At 30.2% G+C, this 17,514-nt stretch overlaps 1 protein-coding gene across 1 annotated transcript; it reads left to right on the top strand.

Moving 5' to 3' along the window:
* Positions 1 to 4,424: 4,424 nt before the first annotated feature.
* Positions 4,425 to 16,162, top strand: LOC108324510 (glycinol 4-dimethylallyltransferase-like). The gene is made up of 13 exons (XM_052875223.1): positions 4,425 to 4,510; positions 4,598 to 4,645; positions 6,241 to 6,485; positions 6,595 to 6,678; positions 6,779 to 6,853; positions 10,001 to 10,084; positions 10,176 to 10,265; positions 10,354 to 10,455; positions 10,664 to 10,759; positions 10,851 to 10,922; positions 14,508 to 14,606; positions 15,777 to 15,881; positions 15,983 to 16,162. The coding sequence occupies exons 1-13, from the start codon at positions 4,459 to 4,461 to the stop codon at positions 16,022 to 16,024; spliced, it is 1,194 nt and encodes a 397-aa protein (XP_052731183.1). The 5' UTR covers positions 4,425 to 4,458; the 3' UTR covers positions 16,025 to 16,162.
* Positions 16,163 to 17,514: the final 1,352 nt, after the last annotated feature.

Raw genomic sequence — 17,514 nt, 5'->3', positions numbered from 1 at the left:
GACCCAAAACATATCAAACAACTCCATTCCCTACTCAACATCGTGATATGCAGCCCTTGAAGCTTAACTTGCATCCATTTTCCATCCAAACGCACTTTTCCAACAAAAATGCACTAGGATAATCGATTATCACTGATGGTAATCGATTATTCCAAAAAGGTTCACACGCCTATTTTCCATATATACAACATATGAAAGGATAATCGATTATCATCTTAGATAATGGATTATTCCAATGATAAAACTCAAAATGATGCGCAAATAATTGATTACCACTTAAGATAATCAATTATTTTCGAACTCAAACTCATTCTGTACAAATGTATATCAAGTGTTTGAAACACACATACATGATCCCTAAACCTTTTGGAAACGTACTTGGCACATCATTCATGCATTATAGACTGATAGATACATGGAAACATACCCAAACCCTCACATGTTACCGAAGGAATCATCCAAAACTCATAATTATACAGATTACACCTATTCACATCAAATATACTACATATAATCATCATACAATCCGATACAACACATAACTGAATTTGCCACTCCTTGAACCTACATATATCTCATATACCCAATTATCACACACATATAATTAACACAAACCATAACAGAACCCTATCATCGTATGAAAACCCCCTAACCATCATGGTATGCACCATATCATATTGCAGAAACACATTCTCATACAAATCCCATATCATACAAGACAATCAAGAACATACTTACATAAGACGTACAATAAAAACAAGGTAAACTTTCACATACTAAGACTTTATCTACTCCCCAAAATACAGCAAATTTCCCATTGCACTCACTATTTCTAACTCTGAGTATTCCCTCTCCCACGTGCAATCCTTTTTTTCATTTATCCACCCGTGTCCCCTTTCAATTCATACCCAAATATAATATTTCTTCACAATTGTTTAAGAGATTGTTACTTGCATTATTTGGAACTATGATTGTATGTTTCACAAATATATTATAGTTGTAATTTAAACAATTTTTCCACTCTTATACTTGTTTCTCCAATTTCTTTTTTCTTCAAGAACGCCATCTCTCTATTCAAGAACTTCAAGAAATAATTTTCAGAATATGTTAATTATAAAAGATTTTTAAAGAATAAATTTTCCGCCCTCTTAATTAGTGATTCAGCTTTATTTTGCATACAAAACTGGGTATTTTCCTTTTTTTAGATTAGATATTATGTGTTAGAGAACCATCCAATAAAAAAAAATTAAAAGATTTATTTAATCTTTTTAAATCCTATTTATACACTCATGAATTCATATTCAAACATGTATATTCGGTTGCACCATCGACTTATCAATTAATAGTCAAACCTATTTGTTCGAACGAGTCCAATAAAGATAAGATTTAAATTAAAAACTTCAACAATTCAATTTACTGCTTGAAAGTAATCGGTTCCTATAATATATTAAATTATCATTCTGCTGACTTCACTTAATAAATTTGACTTGACAATTTCAAGAAAAAGACTACTGTATTCGAATTTGTAAACAGTTCACTATTTCTCCCCATAGGTTATCACTATTTTTGTTACTAACACTAATCTTTTAGCACACGTAGAGTGAATGGTTATCTTATGTAATTAAATTTTTTAATAAATATATATTTCTAAATATATAACTTGCAATATAATTAAAGCTTATAATAAATTAATACTTTGAATCTATAAATAATATTTTTCATGTATAATAACAAATTTATACAGTGATAAAAGGATAGTTTTAACTATTAATAATTTTTTTGAAATATACAAATTCATATTAGAAATAAAGATATTAAAAATAATAATTTAACTGCTAAAAAATGTTCTCTTTCAAGGAAAAACAGTAAAAAGCTATCACTGAAGAAAAACTACTAAAAATAATTTCCTTCGAGATTATTATTTTATTTTAACTTGTATAAAAATACAAATATATTTTAGTTTTAGAATCTTAATTTAATTTAGTTTTTTTAAAGCCTAAATTATGATGCAGATACAGTGAAGATAATGTTGAATAATTTTGGACTCTCGATAATTTCATTGTATATACCAATTGGGAGCATTTGGAAAGAGACAAAGGGATATTAATTAGGTATATATTTAATGAAGCACTTGTTCAATAAGCTCTAGTCAAATGACAGATTATTCAGGAATTGACTGTTAAATATAATAATGACATTAATTAAAAATAGGTTGTAAGTCCAAAACTTGGAATAAGTTCTTTGAAATGTACTCAGTCCAATTAAAAAATGATAAAGTCTAAGAATAAATATATTTACGTGAACATAATTAAAACATACCTGACACGACTGGAAACTTCTTACGCTTATTGGTTGGGCCAAGTAGTTAAAACGTTACAGAAAAAACTATTGGAGGTGGAGGGGTAAAACACTCCTAAATAAAACAGACATTGGTGGTTAGAGCAGGCTCAACCTTGCTCTATCTCCCTGCACACGCGCACACACATACATATATATATATATATATATATATATATATATATATATATATATATATATATATATATATATATATATATATATATATATATATATATATATATATATATAAATATATATATATATATATAGATTTATTAACGTGTATACGTCTATTTTTTAGTTGGTACATTTAGTAGATAAATATTTTTATATATCATGAATTCTAAGTTTTAAGGTTAAGGGTATTTTAATAATTTTTATTATCGAAACTAAAAAAACTCAAACCCTTACTCACCTCTCTCCTTCCTCTCAATCCTTTCTCTTTCATTTTTGTCACTGCAATCTCTGTCATTCCTACTGTAGCCCCAATTGAAAAAATCAATTGAAAAAATCAGAAACACTTGCTTAACCGTAATCTACCTTCGTTACTTATCTAATTTGTTTCTCTCTCCTCTCCATACTCTCCCTCACCCACACACAACAACCCGCGACACCGCAATTTGTTGCTTTTATGTTAGTTCATTTGTTTTTCACTTTAATAACAAATCAATTGATGATGTTGATGTTGATTTTTTATTTGAGGACTGTGTTATATATTTTCCATTCTTATTATGATTAAATTTCATTTTTAAATTAAGTCACGGTAGGGATGACAGAGAAAATGTTGGAGTGAAAGAGATGAAAGAGAAATGGTTAAAAGGAATGAAAGAGGTGAGTAAGTGTTTGGGGTCTTTTTTAATTTTGATAATGAAAATTATTAAAATACCCTTAACCTTAAAACTTAGAATACATGATATATAAGGGTATTTTTGTCTACTAAAATTCGGTACACATTGCTAAAATGTATCAACTGATAAATAGGCGTACACGCGTTAGCAAACCCCATATATATATATATATTCAATTATTTTATTTTTATATTATAACGATTTACACAACATAAAAAATAATTGTTAAAAAATAAAATTCATTTTATAACATTTTGTATATAGATGGAATGTTTTTACAATATTTTATTCTTATAAATTGGGAGCTAATTGAGAGAGTTTAAAAAAGAATGTTCTAAGTAGTATTTTGTATCTCAAATTAAGAATAAATTAATAATTTATCTAATGTAGTATTTTCATGTGAACTATGATACATTTAACTGAAGCCAAAAATTTTGTATAAAAAACTTTTCAATTAAAAAATCTTAAATTGTCAATTTCACAAGACCTTATGACAGCGATTTCTGTAGAAAATCGGTGCCAAAACTATGTTATGGCTTTAGGTTTTTTAAAACTGAACTTTATATATTTACGAAAATTACAAAAATGTTACCGCACATTTTTATACTTCGGTTTTGTAAAAACTGAAGCGTAATAGACGCGTTAAAAAGTTTTTTTTACTAGTGTCGTCTAATAGCAATACACATTGTAAAGATTTTGTATTTAGTATTATATATATTATATTGATGTTTAAATCATTCTCACTATGTCAATTTACATAGGTTTGAGTTTGTTTGTTTTCTTACAATCTCTAAACTTTCTATATTAATACACGAAACATTCGTTACTCTTGTCATGTTTACACTTTAAGTTCTAAGAATTGCTTTTTAAATGTCTGAAGCTCCATTGGTAAATTATAAAATGAAGAAGAAAAACTAATTTATATTTATGCACTCATAAGTGACCTATGATTACACATTTAATAAACTAACTAAATAACTATATTATATTATTTTTTATTTAAAAGAATACATAAGGTTACACTAAATCATGTACAAGTCTTTTAAAATTTTCTTACACGTGTGCTATGTTTGATTATTTTGCAATTCTTCTTCTACAAAATATTGACTATGTGCGTTGTGTATGAATTTCTGCGCACCAATGAAATTTGATCTCGCCCTAAGAAGAGTAAAATTTCATGGAGTCTTTTTGCCTATAAAATATCCCATTCCTCTCTTCTCTTGTAAAAGGTATCTACAAGAGTGTAGTGTACTAAGTGTGGTGAGTTTCCATGGCTAGGGCACATCTTATATCTTCTCCTATCGTCTGTTCAGTGACAAATGGTACCTATATTCACTATCTTCTAATTTTGTTCATTTTTCATTACTAAGTTATTTCTTGAGTAATATGTGAAAGCATGGTAATTGTAGGTGATTTTTGGGTCAGGAAACTCTCCTTCAAGAGCATCTCCTGTGCAAGTATGTCTCTTCAGTTATACCCTATTCCTTCATCTAAACTATATTTCTTAGTATCTCACACTAAAATCTTTTTTTTCATCTATTAGGTGGTGCAATCACCTCTAATTATCACCCTTCACTACATAATTAATTAATATATATATATATATATATATATATATATATATATATATATATATATAAGAAAACATAATTTAGATTTAATGTAATGTGACACAAGATTAATTTTAAAATAATACAAAAGAGTAAATTTATTTATAATTTTTTTATCAAATAAAAACTTGTGCTTACTTTTGTTTCTTTTTATAGTTTTATAGTTAGTATCTAGTGACATTGAATTATATACATATAAATATTTAAAAATAAGTTTAGCATATAAATATTAGATTAATCTTATTTATTTTTAATATTTATTTTAGTTTCTTTTTATAATTTGTATTTACTTAGCTAATATTAAGATATTTATTATGAATCTATGTGTTATTAATGTTGAATATGAATCGATATGTGTTATTCTTTCATTTTCTATACAATTCTCATTAAAGTCATTTTTTCATTCTCATTCGTTAATCTCATTACACCCATATCTTTTCATCAACACTCGTCTTCTTCACTCATATTCATCTTACTTATCTTGATGTCATTTTATTATTATATAACAATATGTACCTATATACAAAGAGAATATATTTTATTTTACACAACTTTTACTTTTATTTTAACTTTTATAATATGATGATTAACTGATTTTTTTAAGAATATAATTATTAATTGATTAGTTTTTATAAAATTGTCATATAATTTTAATTAATTTTTGAAAAATAACTGTTATTTTGAAATATGGTTTATAAAATTGTCACACTTATTTTTATTTCTTTATTATTATTTTTAATTTGTACTTCTAATATTAAATTACATAACCAACTTACATATATGATTAACTTATAATATAATAAAAAAATTAAAAATTATGGGGACAGACTGCGCTGTATTTACTTTATTAATAAATAATAATAATATCTTTACTTAAAAAGTTTATACAAATTAATAAATAAATTCTTATGAATATATAAGCATATATTTAATTTATTTATTTGTTAAACCGTTTTATTTCAAAATTAAAATTAACAAGTTAAACATATTAATTGCAAAGCTACGTCAATTTGACTTCTCAGCGTCTAACCATAGGTAGAAGTGATATGGACCCGTGATGCTAGATTTTTGTCTTGAAAATAAAAACTCATTCATTTTATAAAAGAAATATAATGTCTTTCTTTGTGTTAATATAAAAGAAATATTTTAAAAATTGTGAAAGGCATTTGTGGATAAGTTATTTTTTTTTCAAATATTTAGGAGAATAAAATGAAACAAAAGATGCAATAACTTTTGCATAATTTATATATGAATTAAAATTAGTTTTAAAGAAATAAAAGCATGAAACATATTTTATAAATTACCTTACAAATAAACATATTTTAATTTGAATTTTCAAATTTACCAATTCCTCAATGCATCATCTTGTCATGATGTAGTTTCAATAATTTTAAATATAGTTTTTGTTGTGCATGCTACAACTTTAACACTTTGTACATTAGGTTCTGGTGGATCAAAAACTTCTCAGCACAAAATAAAAACTCAAATACAATATGATCCTTTGAGGTTTCAACTATCAGCTTTTAATCACCATAAAAGCATTCAGAATTATGCTGTGAAAGCCGTGACTGTACCATCTTCTGAGTTAGAATCTGAAGCTTCCAACTCCAATAACATTGTCGATTCTGTCAAAAATTTCATGGCCGTTTTGTACCAATTTATTTACCCTTACGCATTGTATGGTCAGGTAAGTACAAAATTTTCCATCATTCTCGTAATTAATATTCAAAAGTTATGCTCAATACTAAGTTTTGCTTATTTTGTTGTTTTAAATTAACTTAATCTGTATTTTACAGGCAACAGCTACAATTTCTGCGTCTCTCGTTGCAGTAGAAAAACTATCAGATATATCTCCGTTGGTTTTTATTGGTTTGTTGCAGGTGACACTCCAAATATATTATTATTTTTTAAAAGACAACTTAAAATTACCCTTTAACTTCAATAAAAGACATTTTCTTGATTTGTTTTTTAATTTTTCAGGCTGTGTTACCTCACTCTTTTATGGTTCTTTACGCTAATGGAGTGAATCAAGTGTTTAACTTTGAAATAGATAAGGTATGAAACTTACTATGAATAAGATGTTCACTGACGTACTCCTTCCTTTTTATTAATGGGAGCATCACCAAATTAAAATTTGACCAAAACCCTGACTTTTTTTTTAATTAATTCAGTTTATGCCATATTAAAGTAATTTTACATATATTTTATATACCGAATTAATTAAAATAATCTAAAATATATTTGGATTTTTGGAATGACCTTCAACGTTAAAAATGGTGATAATACTTAACAAGTCATATTACCAAATAAATATATTTTATTGTTAGAATTTATCACGTTTTGTTTTGTACGGATGATTTCTTTATCCTTATATATGACTTTTGCTTTTCTCTACGTACATGACTGAACATAAATTAATGGAATATTTTTTTCTGCGATACCTATGAATTCTATTTATTAGAATTATCATATCCATTATATATAAATATCAGTCGATGAACTAAGGTTAAGTTATATTTAAAATTTATTATTAGAATAAAATTAATTTAAAATATATAAATAAATAGAAATCAGATTTTATCAATTGGTTTTATAGAGTTGACGGAGATTTATTGTATAAGTCTCTATTCTTCATACCAACGATTCATCCGCATAAACTTTAGTCTCACCACTTCTAAATGAACGAAACAATCATGCCTAGGCAAGAATTATGAAGCTTGCTCTTCTTTGATTGAGAAGGCCATAAAATAGCCGTAGGTGTACAGACGCGATACTGGGCCAAATAAAAACCAAACGAAATAAAAACAACTGAAGAAACTGACTGGATTGCTACAGTACAACTGAAAACAGGAAAAAAAAAAAACAAACAACGCCTCATGACCGAGCTGTTACAATAATAGTAATCACCAAGGTCTGTTACAGAGTTGTTACAATACATGAAACAACACATCAGCAAAGCATAATTACAAAAATACACTAACAACTTAAGTTTATCCAACAAAATTCCTCCGTCAACTTAAGTTCTTCTTTCCTTTATTTCTATCATCTTTCTAAACTATTGAAATGGTGTTATGATAATATCTACTTGCATCAACACGATCTCCTTTTCCATTTTTTGATAACTATGTTCAAGGTTTCATTGGAGTGGAAACTGAATTGCACTTTATCATCTTTGCCTTTCTCAACATACATCCTTTTAGACACAAAGATCCCTTGCAAAACTTTGGTCCACCTCCAAATCCAAAAAATATCTCATAATGCCCAAATCGATCATTTTGAACTCCTTCTTCATTACTTCTTTTAATTATTCATCTAGCTCGGCTTTGCTTCCCATACAAATCAAATAATCTACATATAAGGTAACAAATAACATACTTGTCATATTCTTCTTTAGGTATAGAACATGTTCATATGGACATTGCTCATAACCATTCTTTTTTAAATAGTCAATTCTCTCATTCCAAGCTCGTAGGGCTTGCTTCAAACCATACAACGCTTTCTTCAGCTTTAGCACCTTCTTTTCTTTGCCTCTTCTAATGTAACCCAAAGATTGTTCTACATAAACTTCCTCTTCTAAAACTCCATTCATAAATACAAACTTTACATCAATTTGTTGTATCTTCCAACCTTGTTATGTTGCTAGTGAAAATATTAACCGAATTGTTTCCATCCTTGTTACTGGCGCAAATACCTCATTATAGTAAATTCTTTTATGCTATTTGTAGCCCTTCACCACTACTCAGACCTTGTAGTGCTCCACCTCTCCTTTTGCATTGATCTTCTTTTTGTACACCTACTTCACACCAATTGGTCGAGCTCTTATGGATAAATTTGTCAGCTCTCATGTTTCACTTTTTTCAATTGAGTTGATCTCCTCATCCATAGCTTTCTTCCATCTCTCATCAAGCACGACTTCTTAAAACTCTAATCTCTTGCACTTTCCAATAGACATACTACATGTACCTTATAAGTGAAGTTATAAATGTCATTTAGACTTCTAGATCTGGGCTGCATAGGTTCATCTTCTTTCACCATTTGATCTATAGGCACCTAGTAGTGGCATTTGAGCTCCTGTTAACCATTGTGGAGTCCGCTCCCTAAGAAATCATCTTTATGAAGGCTTTTCATTTGAATTAGCATAGTTTTGATCACTATTTTCATCTACATGGACATATCGACTTACTATAGTCTTGCCTAAAACTAGGTTGTGCAATTTATAGGCTTTTGCTTGTTCATTATAACCAATGAAAACATACCTATTGCTTTTGTCATCAAGCTTCATTTTGAGTTGACTTGGGACATGTTCATATACTATACTACTGAAAAGTTTGAAATGCTTAACACTCGACTTTTTTCCACTCTAGATTTCTTATGGTGTCACTCCATCCAGCTTCAAATGTCGGCACCTCTTTTGTACATATATAGCACATTATACAACCTTTGTCCAGAACTCCTTTGACATATTCTTTCAAGAATGGTCTTATTCATCCTCTCTACCATGCCATTCTATTGTGGTGAATATGGAGTTGTTAGAAATCTCCTTATCCCTTGTTCTTTACAATACTACATAAAACTTATAGACACACGATATTGTCCGCTTTGGGTCAAACCCTCACAAATTTGCTTTTGGTACTACTCCACAAGGCTTCTTACCAATGGAGGTATCTTATGTGTATATAAACCCATATTCATCTCTTATTTCATCCGATGTGGGACTTTGTTTGTACCCAACAATGATTACTATGGCTCTCCATCCCAAAGCTTTCACACACTCTGTCTCCAAGCTAGTATTGTTCGATGTTCACATTACTGCTTGTGGGGTGTATTACCAAATAAATATCTTTTTGTCTTGTGGGGTGTATTACCAAATAAATATCTTTTTGTCTTGTCCAATGCCTACGTGTAAGGTTTGTTACTTTTTGTTATGTAGGGGTGATTTCTTCATCCTAATATATATGACCTTGCTTTTCTATAGATGACAACACATTAATCAATGAAATACTTTTTCTGTGAGGTCTATGAATTCTATGAAGTCCGTTTACAGGTTCTTGTAGAAAAATAATCCCTTTATAATTTCGAATCGGAAGTCTTCCTATAATTACCACATGCTTTGATAGGATAGTGAAGGCATGTAACTTTTTATAGTGTACAAACCTTTTGGATGTTTCTTAGAAGTAATCTATGTTACATGTTTTATTGCAGATAAACAAACCGTATCTTCCATTGGCTGCTGGCAAATTATCCTTCAGAACTTCTGCCTTTATTGTTGCCTTAGCTGCAATTTTGGTGCCATATAAATCCATCACTTTTTAGAATAAAAGATTTTAAGATTAGATTCATTGAAAAAAAAGAGTTACGGTTTTATTCTATTTTACAGGGTTTAGGGTTTAACTTGATGATAGGTTCTCCGCCATTGATTTGGAACTTTGTGGTGTGCGTTACATTATGGACTTGCTATTCAGTCAATGTGAGTCTTTCCAATGGCATTTAAACTTAGTATTATGTTTTAAGGTATAAGTATTGGTGCACGGAGTATTCTTATATATATTCTGCAGTTGCCTTTCTTACGATGGAAGCAATATCCGGTGATGGCATCATTACTCATATTTGTTTGTGGGACATTTATAAATCCAATTGCATACTTCCTTCATATGCAGGTTCTGTCCTATCACTATATCTTTGCCTTTCATAGATCTTAGTATTGAATAAGCGTATTCCAACTTATTATCACTTTCAAAGAATAATAACAAATTTTCATCCCATGATTTTTGGGTTAGTTTCATCCCAAGATTTTCAATCATTCATTTCAATCCATTAACCAGAAATGGATCTACTAAATTGCTAATTGATGTAACAAATGTTCAGACGTTTGTGTTGAAGAGGCCACTTGTGTTTACAAGATCATTCATTGTTTTTCTGTTGTTCATGAGTTTCTACTCTCCTGGTATAGCATTAGCCAAGGTAAATTCTTTATTTTCTCATGACATGTATTCATTTTCCAACATCAAGCTTTTGGTTCAATAACGTAAAACCTTGTATTGAATCTGTGTAGGATATACCTGACGTAGAAGGAGATATAAAACATGGCGTTGATTCTTTCGCCGCACGTTTAGGCCAGAAAAATGTATGTTTCTATTAAAGTGTAATGCAAATTCAAGAAAAATGTAGAAGCTCCTTAGATAGAAGAATTGAAATGTAATACAAGTTATAGAATATTCTAGAAAAACCTAAGATAGGAAGAAAAATCAAGAATATTCTACATAGGTAAAAATCTAGAACATTCCACATAAGTTGTGGCTAGTATGTTCTAGAATAATCTATGGGTCTATAAATACCCATGAACTCTACCATTTGCAAGATGTAGCCAACATCTACCATTTGTATGTAGCCAACATCTATCATTTGTATGAACCAACATCTACTACAACTAAAGACAACTACAACACTTCTTCCAACTACTACTTCTACATTCAACTATCTCTACATTTTCTCTATCATCAACTATTCCTTTCACAACCTCAAAATACTAACAGTGGTACCAGAGCTACGTTCGGTCATCTACTGGGCGTAGATAAAATTTTCAACTACCTCAAACAAAACTATAACTCATTCTACTACTCCCAAATATATTCTCAACAATGGCTACTACTAATCAAACATCATCAATTCCAGTACCTATTTTCAAAGGAGAAAGTTATGATTTTTGGAGTGTCAAAATGAAGACATTCTTCCACTCTCAAGATTTATGGGATATCATAGAAGAGGGATATCATAGAAGAGGGATTCACTATTCCAGAAGACACCTCTACTCTTACTGCAGCTCAAAAGAAGGAGTTGAAAGAAAACAAGCAGAAGGATTCAAGGGCTTTATTTGTTCTTCAACAAGCAGTTGATGACACAATTTTTCCAAGGCTAATTGGTGCCACAAGTGCAAAACAAGCTTGGAACACAATACAAGAGGAGTTTCAAGGAAGTGACGAGGTACGCAATATTAAACTTCATTCTCTAAGACGAGAGTTTGAATTATTAAGAATGAAAGAATCTGAGACCATTAAAGACTACTATTCTAGAATAAAAGAAATAGTTAGTCAGATGAGAGCCTATGGGGAAAATATTCTTGACAAAAAGATCATTGAGAAAATTTTAATTTCTATTCCCCAAAAGTATGATGCAATCGCAACCGCGATTGAACAAACAAAAGATTTGGCTACATTGTCAATCACTCAACTAATGGGCTCTCTTGAAGCTTATGAACAAAGATTGAAAAGGCATGAAGAAGACTCGGTTGAAAATGCCTTTCAATCAAAACTAAAATTACGGTCTCAGAATAAAGAATAGGAAGGAAATAAAAGTAGAGAAGAAATTTCTAGAAATAAAGAAAATCCTAGAAGCTTCTCTATGACTCGTCAAGAAAAATATCCTCCATGTGGCATATGTAAAAAGACAAGTCACTTGGAAAAAGATTGTTGGCATCATGGAAAACCTCAATGCCACTATTGCAAGAAATTTGGTCACATAGAAAAGTATTGTCGTAACAAAAATAAGCATCAAGAAAACTTTGCGGAAGAAGATAATCAAGAGAAACTCTTATTCTACGCCAATCAAGAATCTCCTAGTAGAGAAGGAAGTTGGTACTTGGATAGTGGATGCAGCAATCACATGGCGAAAGATCAAAGCATCTTCAAAGACATTGATAAATCTATCAATGTCAAAGTTCGGCTAGGAAATGGCACCACAGTGGAGTCTCGAGGCAAAGGAACTATCATGGTGGAGACAAAGAAAGGTACTAAATTCATCAAAGACGTTTTACTAGTTCCAAATCTTAAAGAAAATCTTTTAAGTATTGGCCAAATGATGGAGAATGGATATTCTCTTCATTTTGAGAAAGATACATGCAAAATTTATGACAATAAAATGATAGAAATTGGCCAAGTAAAAATGGAGAAGAGAAATAGAAGCTTTCCTATAAGCTTCAAACCTGGAACTAATATTGCCATGAAGGTAGAAGTTGATGACTCATGGCTTTGGCATAGGAGATTTGGCCACTTCAACACACATGCCTTAAAGCTTCTATATACGAAAAACATGATGAGAGATCTTCCATACTTGAAGGAGAATAATGAATCATGTGAAGGATGTCTCCTTGGAAAACAACATCGATTACCATTCTCGACAGACAAAGCATGGAGAGCAAAAGACTTATTGGAGTTGATTCATACCGATGTTTGCGGACCAATGAGAACACCTTCACATCATAACAATAGGTATTTCATCCTCTTCATTGATGACTTCTCTAGAATGACATGGGTCTATTTCTTAAAGGCAAAGTCAGAAGTTTTTGGAGTATTCAAGAAATTCAAGGCCCTTGTTGAGAAGCAAAGTGGAAAACAGCTAAAAATACTTAGAAGTGATCGTGGCAAGGAGTACACATCTCGCGAGTTTGACAAATTCTATGAAGATGAAGGCATAGAGCGACAACTTACAGTCGCATATACTCCACAACAAAATGGCGTGTCAGAGAGAAAGAATCGCACAGTTATGGAGATGGCAAGATCAATGCTGAAAGAGAAAAGTGTGCCTAACACTTTTTGGGCTGAAGCAGTCTACACTGCAGTTTATATTCTAAACAGATGTCCAACTAAAGCAGTCCAAGACAAGACTCCTATTGAAGCTTGGAGTGGGAGAAAGCCATCGGCTAAACACCTACGAGTATTTGGGTCTATTTGCTACATACATGTTCCTGATCAAAGGAGGCACAAGCTTGAAGACAAAACTATACGAGGAATATTCTTGGGATATAGCACACAATCAAAAGGCTATCGAGTCTACAACCTACAAACGAAAAAGCTCATCATCAGTCGAGATGTTGAAGTTGATGAAAATGCTTCTTGGAATTGGGAAGAAGAAAAAGTTGTTAAAAGCAACATTTTACTTCCAGTGCAACAATCTCAAGAAGAAACTCAAGAAGAGGAAGAAAATTCAGGTACGCTTTCTCCATCTCCACAACAAGATTCTTCACCTGAATCTAGTCCAAGAAGAGTAAGATCTTTGGAAGACATGTATGAAACCTGCAATATGGCCATGATTGAACCTAACTGTTATGAAGAAGCATCAAAGCATGAACTATGGTCAAGGAAATGGAGGAAGAAGATCAAATTGAAGATATGTTACCAAGACAAAGATTTGAACTATTATGCACAATGTTTGGAGTTACCGAATTTGCATTAAGGAGGAGTATTAAAGTGTAATGCAAATTCTAGAAGAATGTAGAAGCTCCTTAGATAGAAGAATTGAAATGTAATACAAGTTATAGAATATTCTAGAAAAACCTAAGATAGGAAGAAAAATCAAGAATATTCTACATAGGTAAAAATCTAGAACATTCCACATAAGTTGTGGCTAGTATGTTCTAGAATAATCTATGGGTCTATAAATACCCATGAACTCTACCATTTGCAAGATGTAGCCAACATCTACCATTTGTATGTAGCCAACATCTATCATTTGTATGAACCAACATCTACTACAACTAAAGACAACTACAACACTTCTTCCAACTACTACTTCTACATTCAACTATCTCTACATTTTCTCTATCATCAACTATTCCTTTCACAACCTCAAAATACTAACAGTTTCTTAAATTCAATATTTTCTTTTGGTTATCTTCTCTTTGCATAATATTTGATAGATTCTAAATCTTTGATAGATATTTTGGATTTGTGTTTTCCTCTTGGAAATGGCATTTGGAGTTGCCTTCTTGGCAGGAGCATCATCTTCATCTCACTTTTGGATTAAAATTGTCACGGTAACATATTTTTATTACATTGTTGGAATTTTATTAGCTATGCATAATTTATTTGTTTTCTTTTTCCGCAACATGTAGTTTCATTTTGATGAGCAAAGTCTTATAATAATACCCGGTTTTCTCTGAGTATATTCTTTTCTAATAAACTAAGCAGATTTTTATTTGTTTTGTATATTTGTCTAATATGTTTTACTTCCAAAAATAAATATTATCTTTTTTTAAAAAAAAAGTAAATTCTATCTACTTCTTTTTTTTAAATGTCTTATCTTAAAAATACTTATTTTAAATTAAAAAAAATAGTTTAATGGTTCTTTTAAGTGATGTATACATTAATTTTTAAAATACCACAACTTATTTTTTTATTTAAACAGGGTTCAATTATTAATATAACACAATATTTTTTTTTTAAACTTTTGTGACAAATTTTCTCACTAATACTAATAACATGTAACTGTTTTGAGTACTCTATATTTCGTTCGTCCAACGAGACTGCGGTTTCGTTTCTTTCTTTTGTCCGGAACTTCTGTTCGAAGAGAATGTTTCTGTCGCCCTGTCACGTCTTTTAAAGCCACTTAAATTCATTAATTCGCTTAGCGCACATGTACTGGTGCGTTATGCGAATTTTCTTAACTGCTCTATTTTAACTGATGTTATTCGCTCAGCGCAAAGGTACTGGTGCGCTATGCGAATTTTCTTTTTCTGGCAGTGCGAATTTTGGCTTTCGCTTTGTGAAAATTGGCTGACAGAATCTAAATAATAAATTATTTCCTGTACAATATTTTGCATAACAATCTACTACCTATTACAACTTTTCAATGAGGAACAACATGAATAATTACAAGATTGAGTTCATTTATAAGTATAAAAACAACTCTTTTTCACACTTATCAACTGCGTTGTCGATAGTAAAATAGACTAAAAGTGAAGTACACATTGTTGTTTCCTTTTGAACCTCTCTATACATACGAAGTTTCTTACCGTTCAACAACATCCCTTATGTTTAACATTACTTTCTTATGGTATATGCCATATATCTGTATTTAGATTAACAGATTTCTTATTGTTTTTTAGTACAAAAATAGGTTTATTGCTTTTTATATATCATTATAAATGAGCACAAAGTTATTTAAACTTTTGAACAAAATTTAAACAAAATCTGTTATGTTTTAGTGTCTTGGAAATGTTGTTCTTGGTTCAATTCTGTGGTACCAGACCAAATACGTAGATGTGACAAATCCAGCTTCCACTAGATCCTTCTATTCCCTTATCTGGAAGGTAATTCTTCTCTTAAACACTGTTTCCATTTGAATAGTTCAATATCCAGATTATAAAGGAAACATCTAATAACATAAGTACTTATGTGTTTGTTTTTGCAGTTGATGATGGGATCATACGTTCTCCTGCCTTTAATTAGATAAAGTGTAACTCAAGATTAAACAACGTTTGCAACACATGCAACAGAATAACATAGAAAGCCTTCGTATCTAAGTTTATTGAAGCAATAAAAATTACACATGTACGTGTTCTCTAGATCTGATGAGTTTTGTATCAGTAAGTTTTTTTTTTAATTGTGATGATTTTCAGTATATATCGAGCATTATCTCTATACACACATATTTCATTAAAGGAATAAAAAAATAGAACCAACTTGTTATGATATGATTACCCTAAAGTATGAGTGCTAGCATATGAGCTTTTATCCACTTCAAAGTGTTATTTTATAAAATACACTCAATAAAAAATCATCTCCCTAAAATATGCGTCAAAGAAGCACATGTCTTTCATTTTATCTTGATTCACAACAATAGAAATAAAACAAAAAGATATTTACAAAAACACAAATTAGTAATATATAATTATGTAATAGGTTGAAAAATTATTTTAATAAAAACATCAATATAATATTTATAAAAATAATAAATTCTATTTCAATTTAGAAAAAAACAAAATTTAAAAAAAGAACAATATTATTTCATTTTGAAAAAAAAAATTAAATCAAAGCATAATAACTAAATTGAAACTAAGTTAATCATACTTCACATCAAAACTAACATTATAGTTAATCATACTTCACATCGAAACTAATATATGATAGTTCGACTTGACATGACAGCATAAATATCTAAAAATTCCATTAGTAAGAAAACCTGTTTAAAGCAGTTTTTTTAAAAATTAAGACACAATTAAAACTTTTCTAAAATTGAAGATCTACTTCACACATTCTTGGTTAAGCTTATAAGAATATAAACTATTACAAAAATGAATCAATTTAGAATTATATAACCGAATAATGGAAATCACTAAGTGAATTAATTAGGCAAAGTAAAATGGGTACCCTAACATAATTATCTCACTTTTAATCACTATATTGAAAACGATAAATATTTATCAACATATTTATTTTTGCCAATAAACTGAAATTATCAACGAGTTTACTAGCAAATGTGTAGTGAATTTACCAGCTAATATATTGTTGGTAAAAGATACGCGTCATTACCGACGAGTTATAGCCCTCACTAGTTGGCTGACTAAATTGGATTAAAAATTTCTCATCTTCACACAAACCTCTTCTCCCCTCTTCTCAAGCAACCCTTTGTAAAAAAAACACAATCTCCTTTAGTGATTGTGCGATCAAACCTCTTCATGGAAAGCGTTATTAGCCATCATGGTGCTTCGTCCATGTCAATGTCGTGTGTGTTGCCATCCATGTGAGTTTACTCTACTTAGCAGCGAAAGCGAACCTCTTGGTGGAGAAAACAAAGCTTCCTTCCCTCACTGTGTAAAGCAACCTTGTTTAGTCCTTCTCAATTGGTGACCATCTTTGTCCATGTCACCGTGGTCAGCTATTACTGGTAGGTCTGTCATTCTTTCATTTGCAAAGTCGCTCTACTATGACTCACTCTCGGTA

This window comes from Vigna angularis, chromosome 3, assembly GCF_016808095.1.
Source record: "Vigna angularis cultivar LongXiaoDou No.4 chromosome 3, ASM1680809v1, whole genome shotgun sequence".
Classification (NCBI taxonomy): Eukaryota; Viridiplantae; Streptophyta; class Magnoliopsida; order Fabales; family Fabaceae; genus Vigna; species Vigna angularis.
The sequence above is the reverse complement of the archived record's forward strand: the minus strand, read 5'-3'. Positions and strand labels throughout refer to the sequence as shown.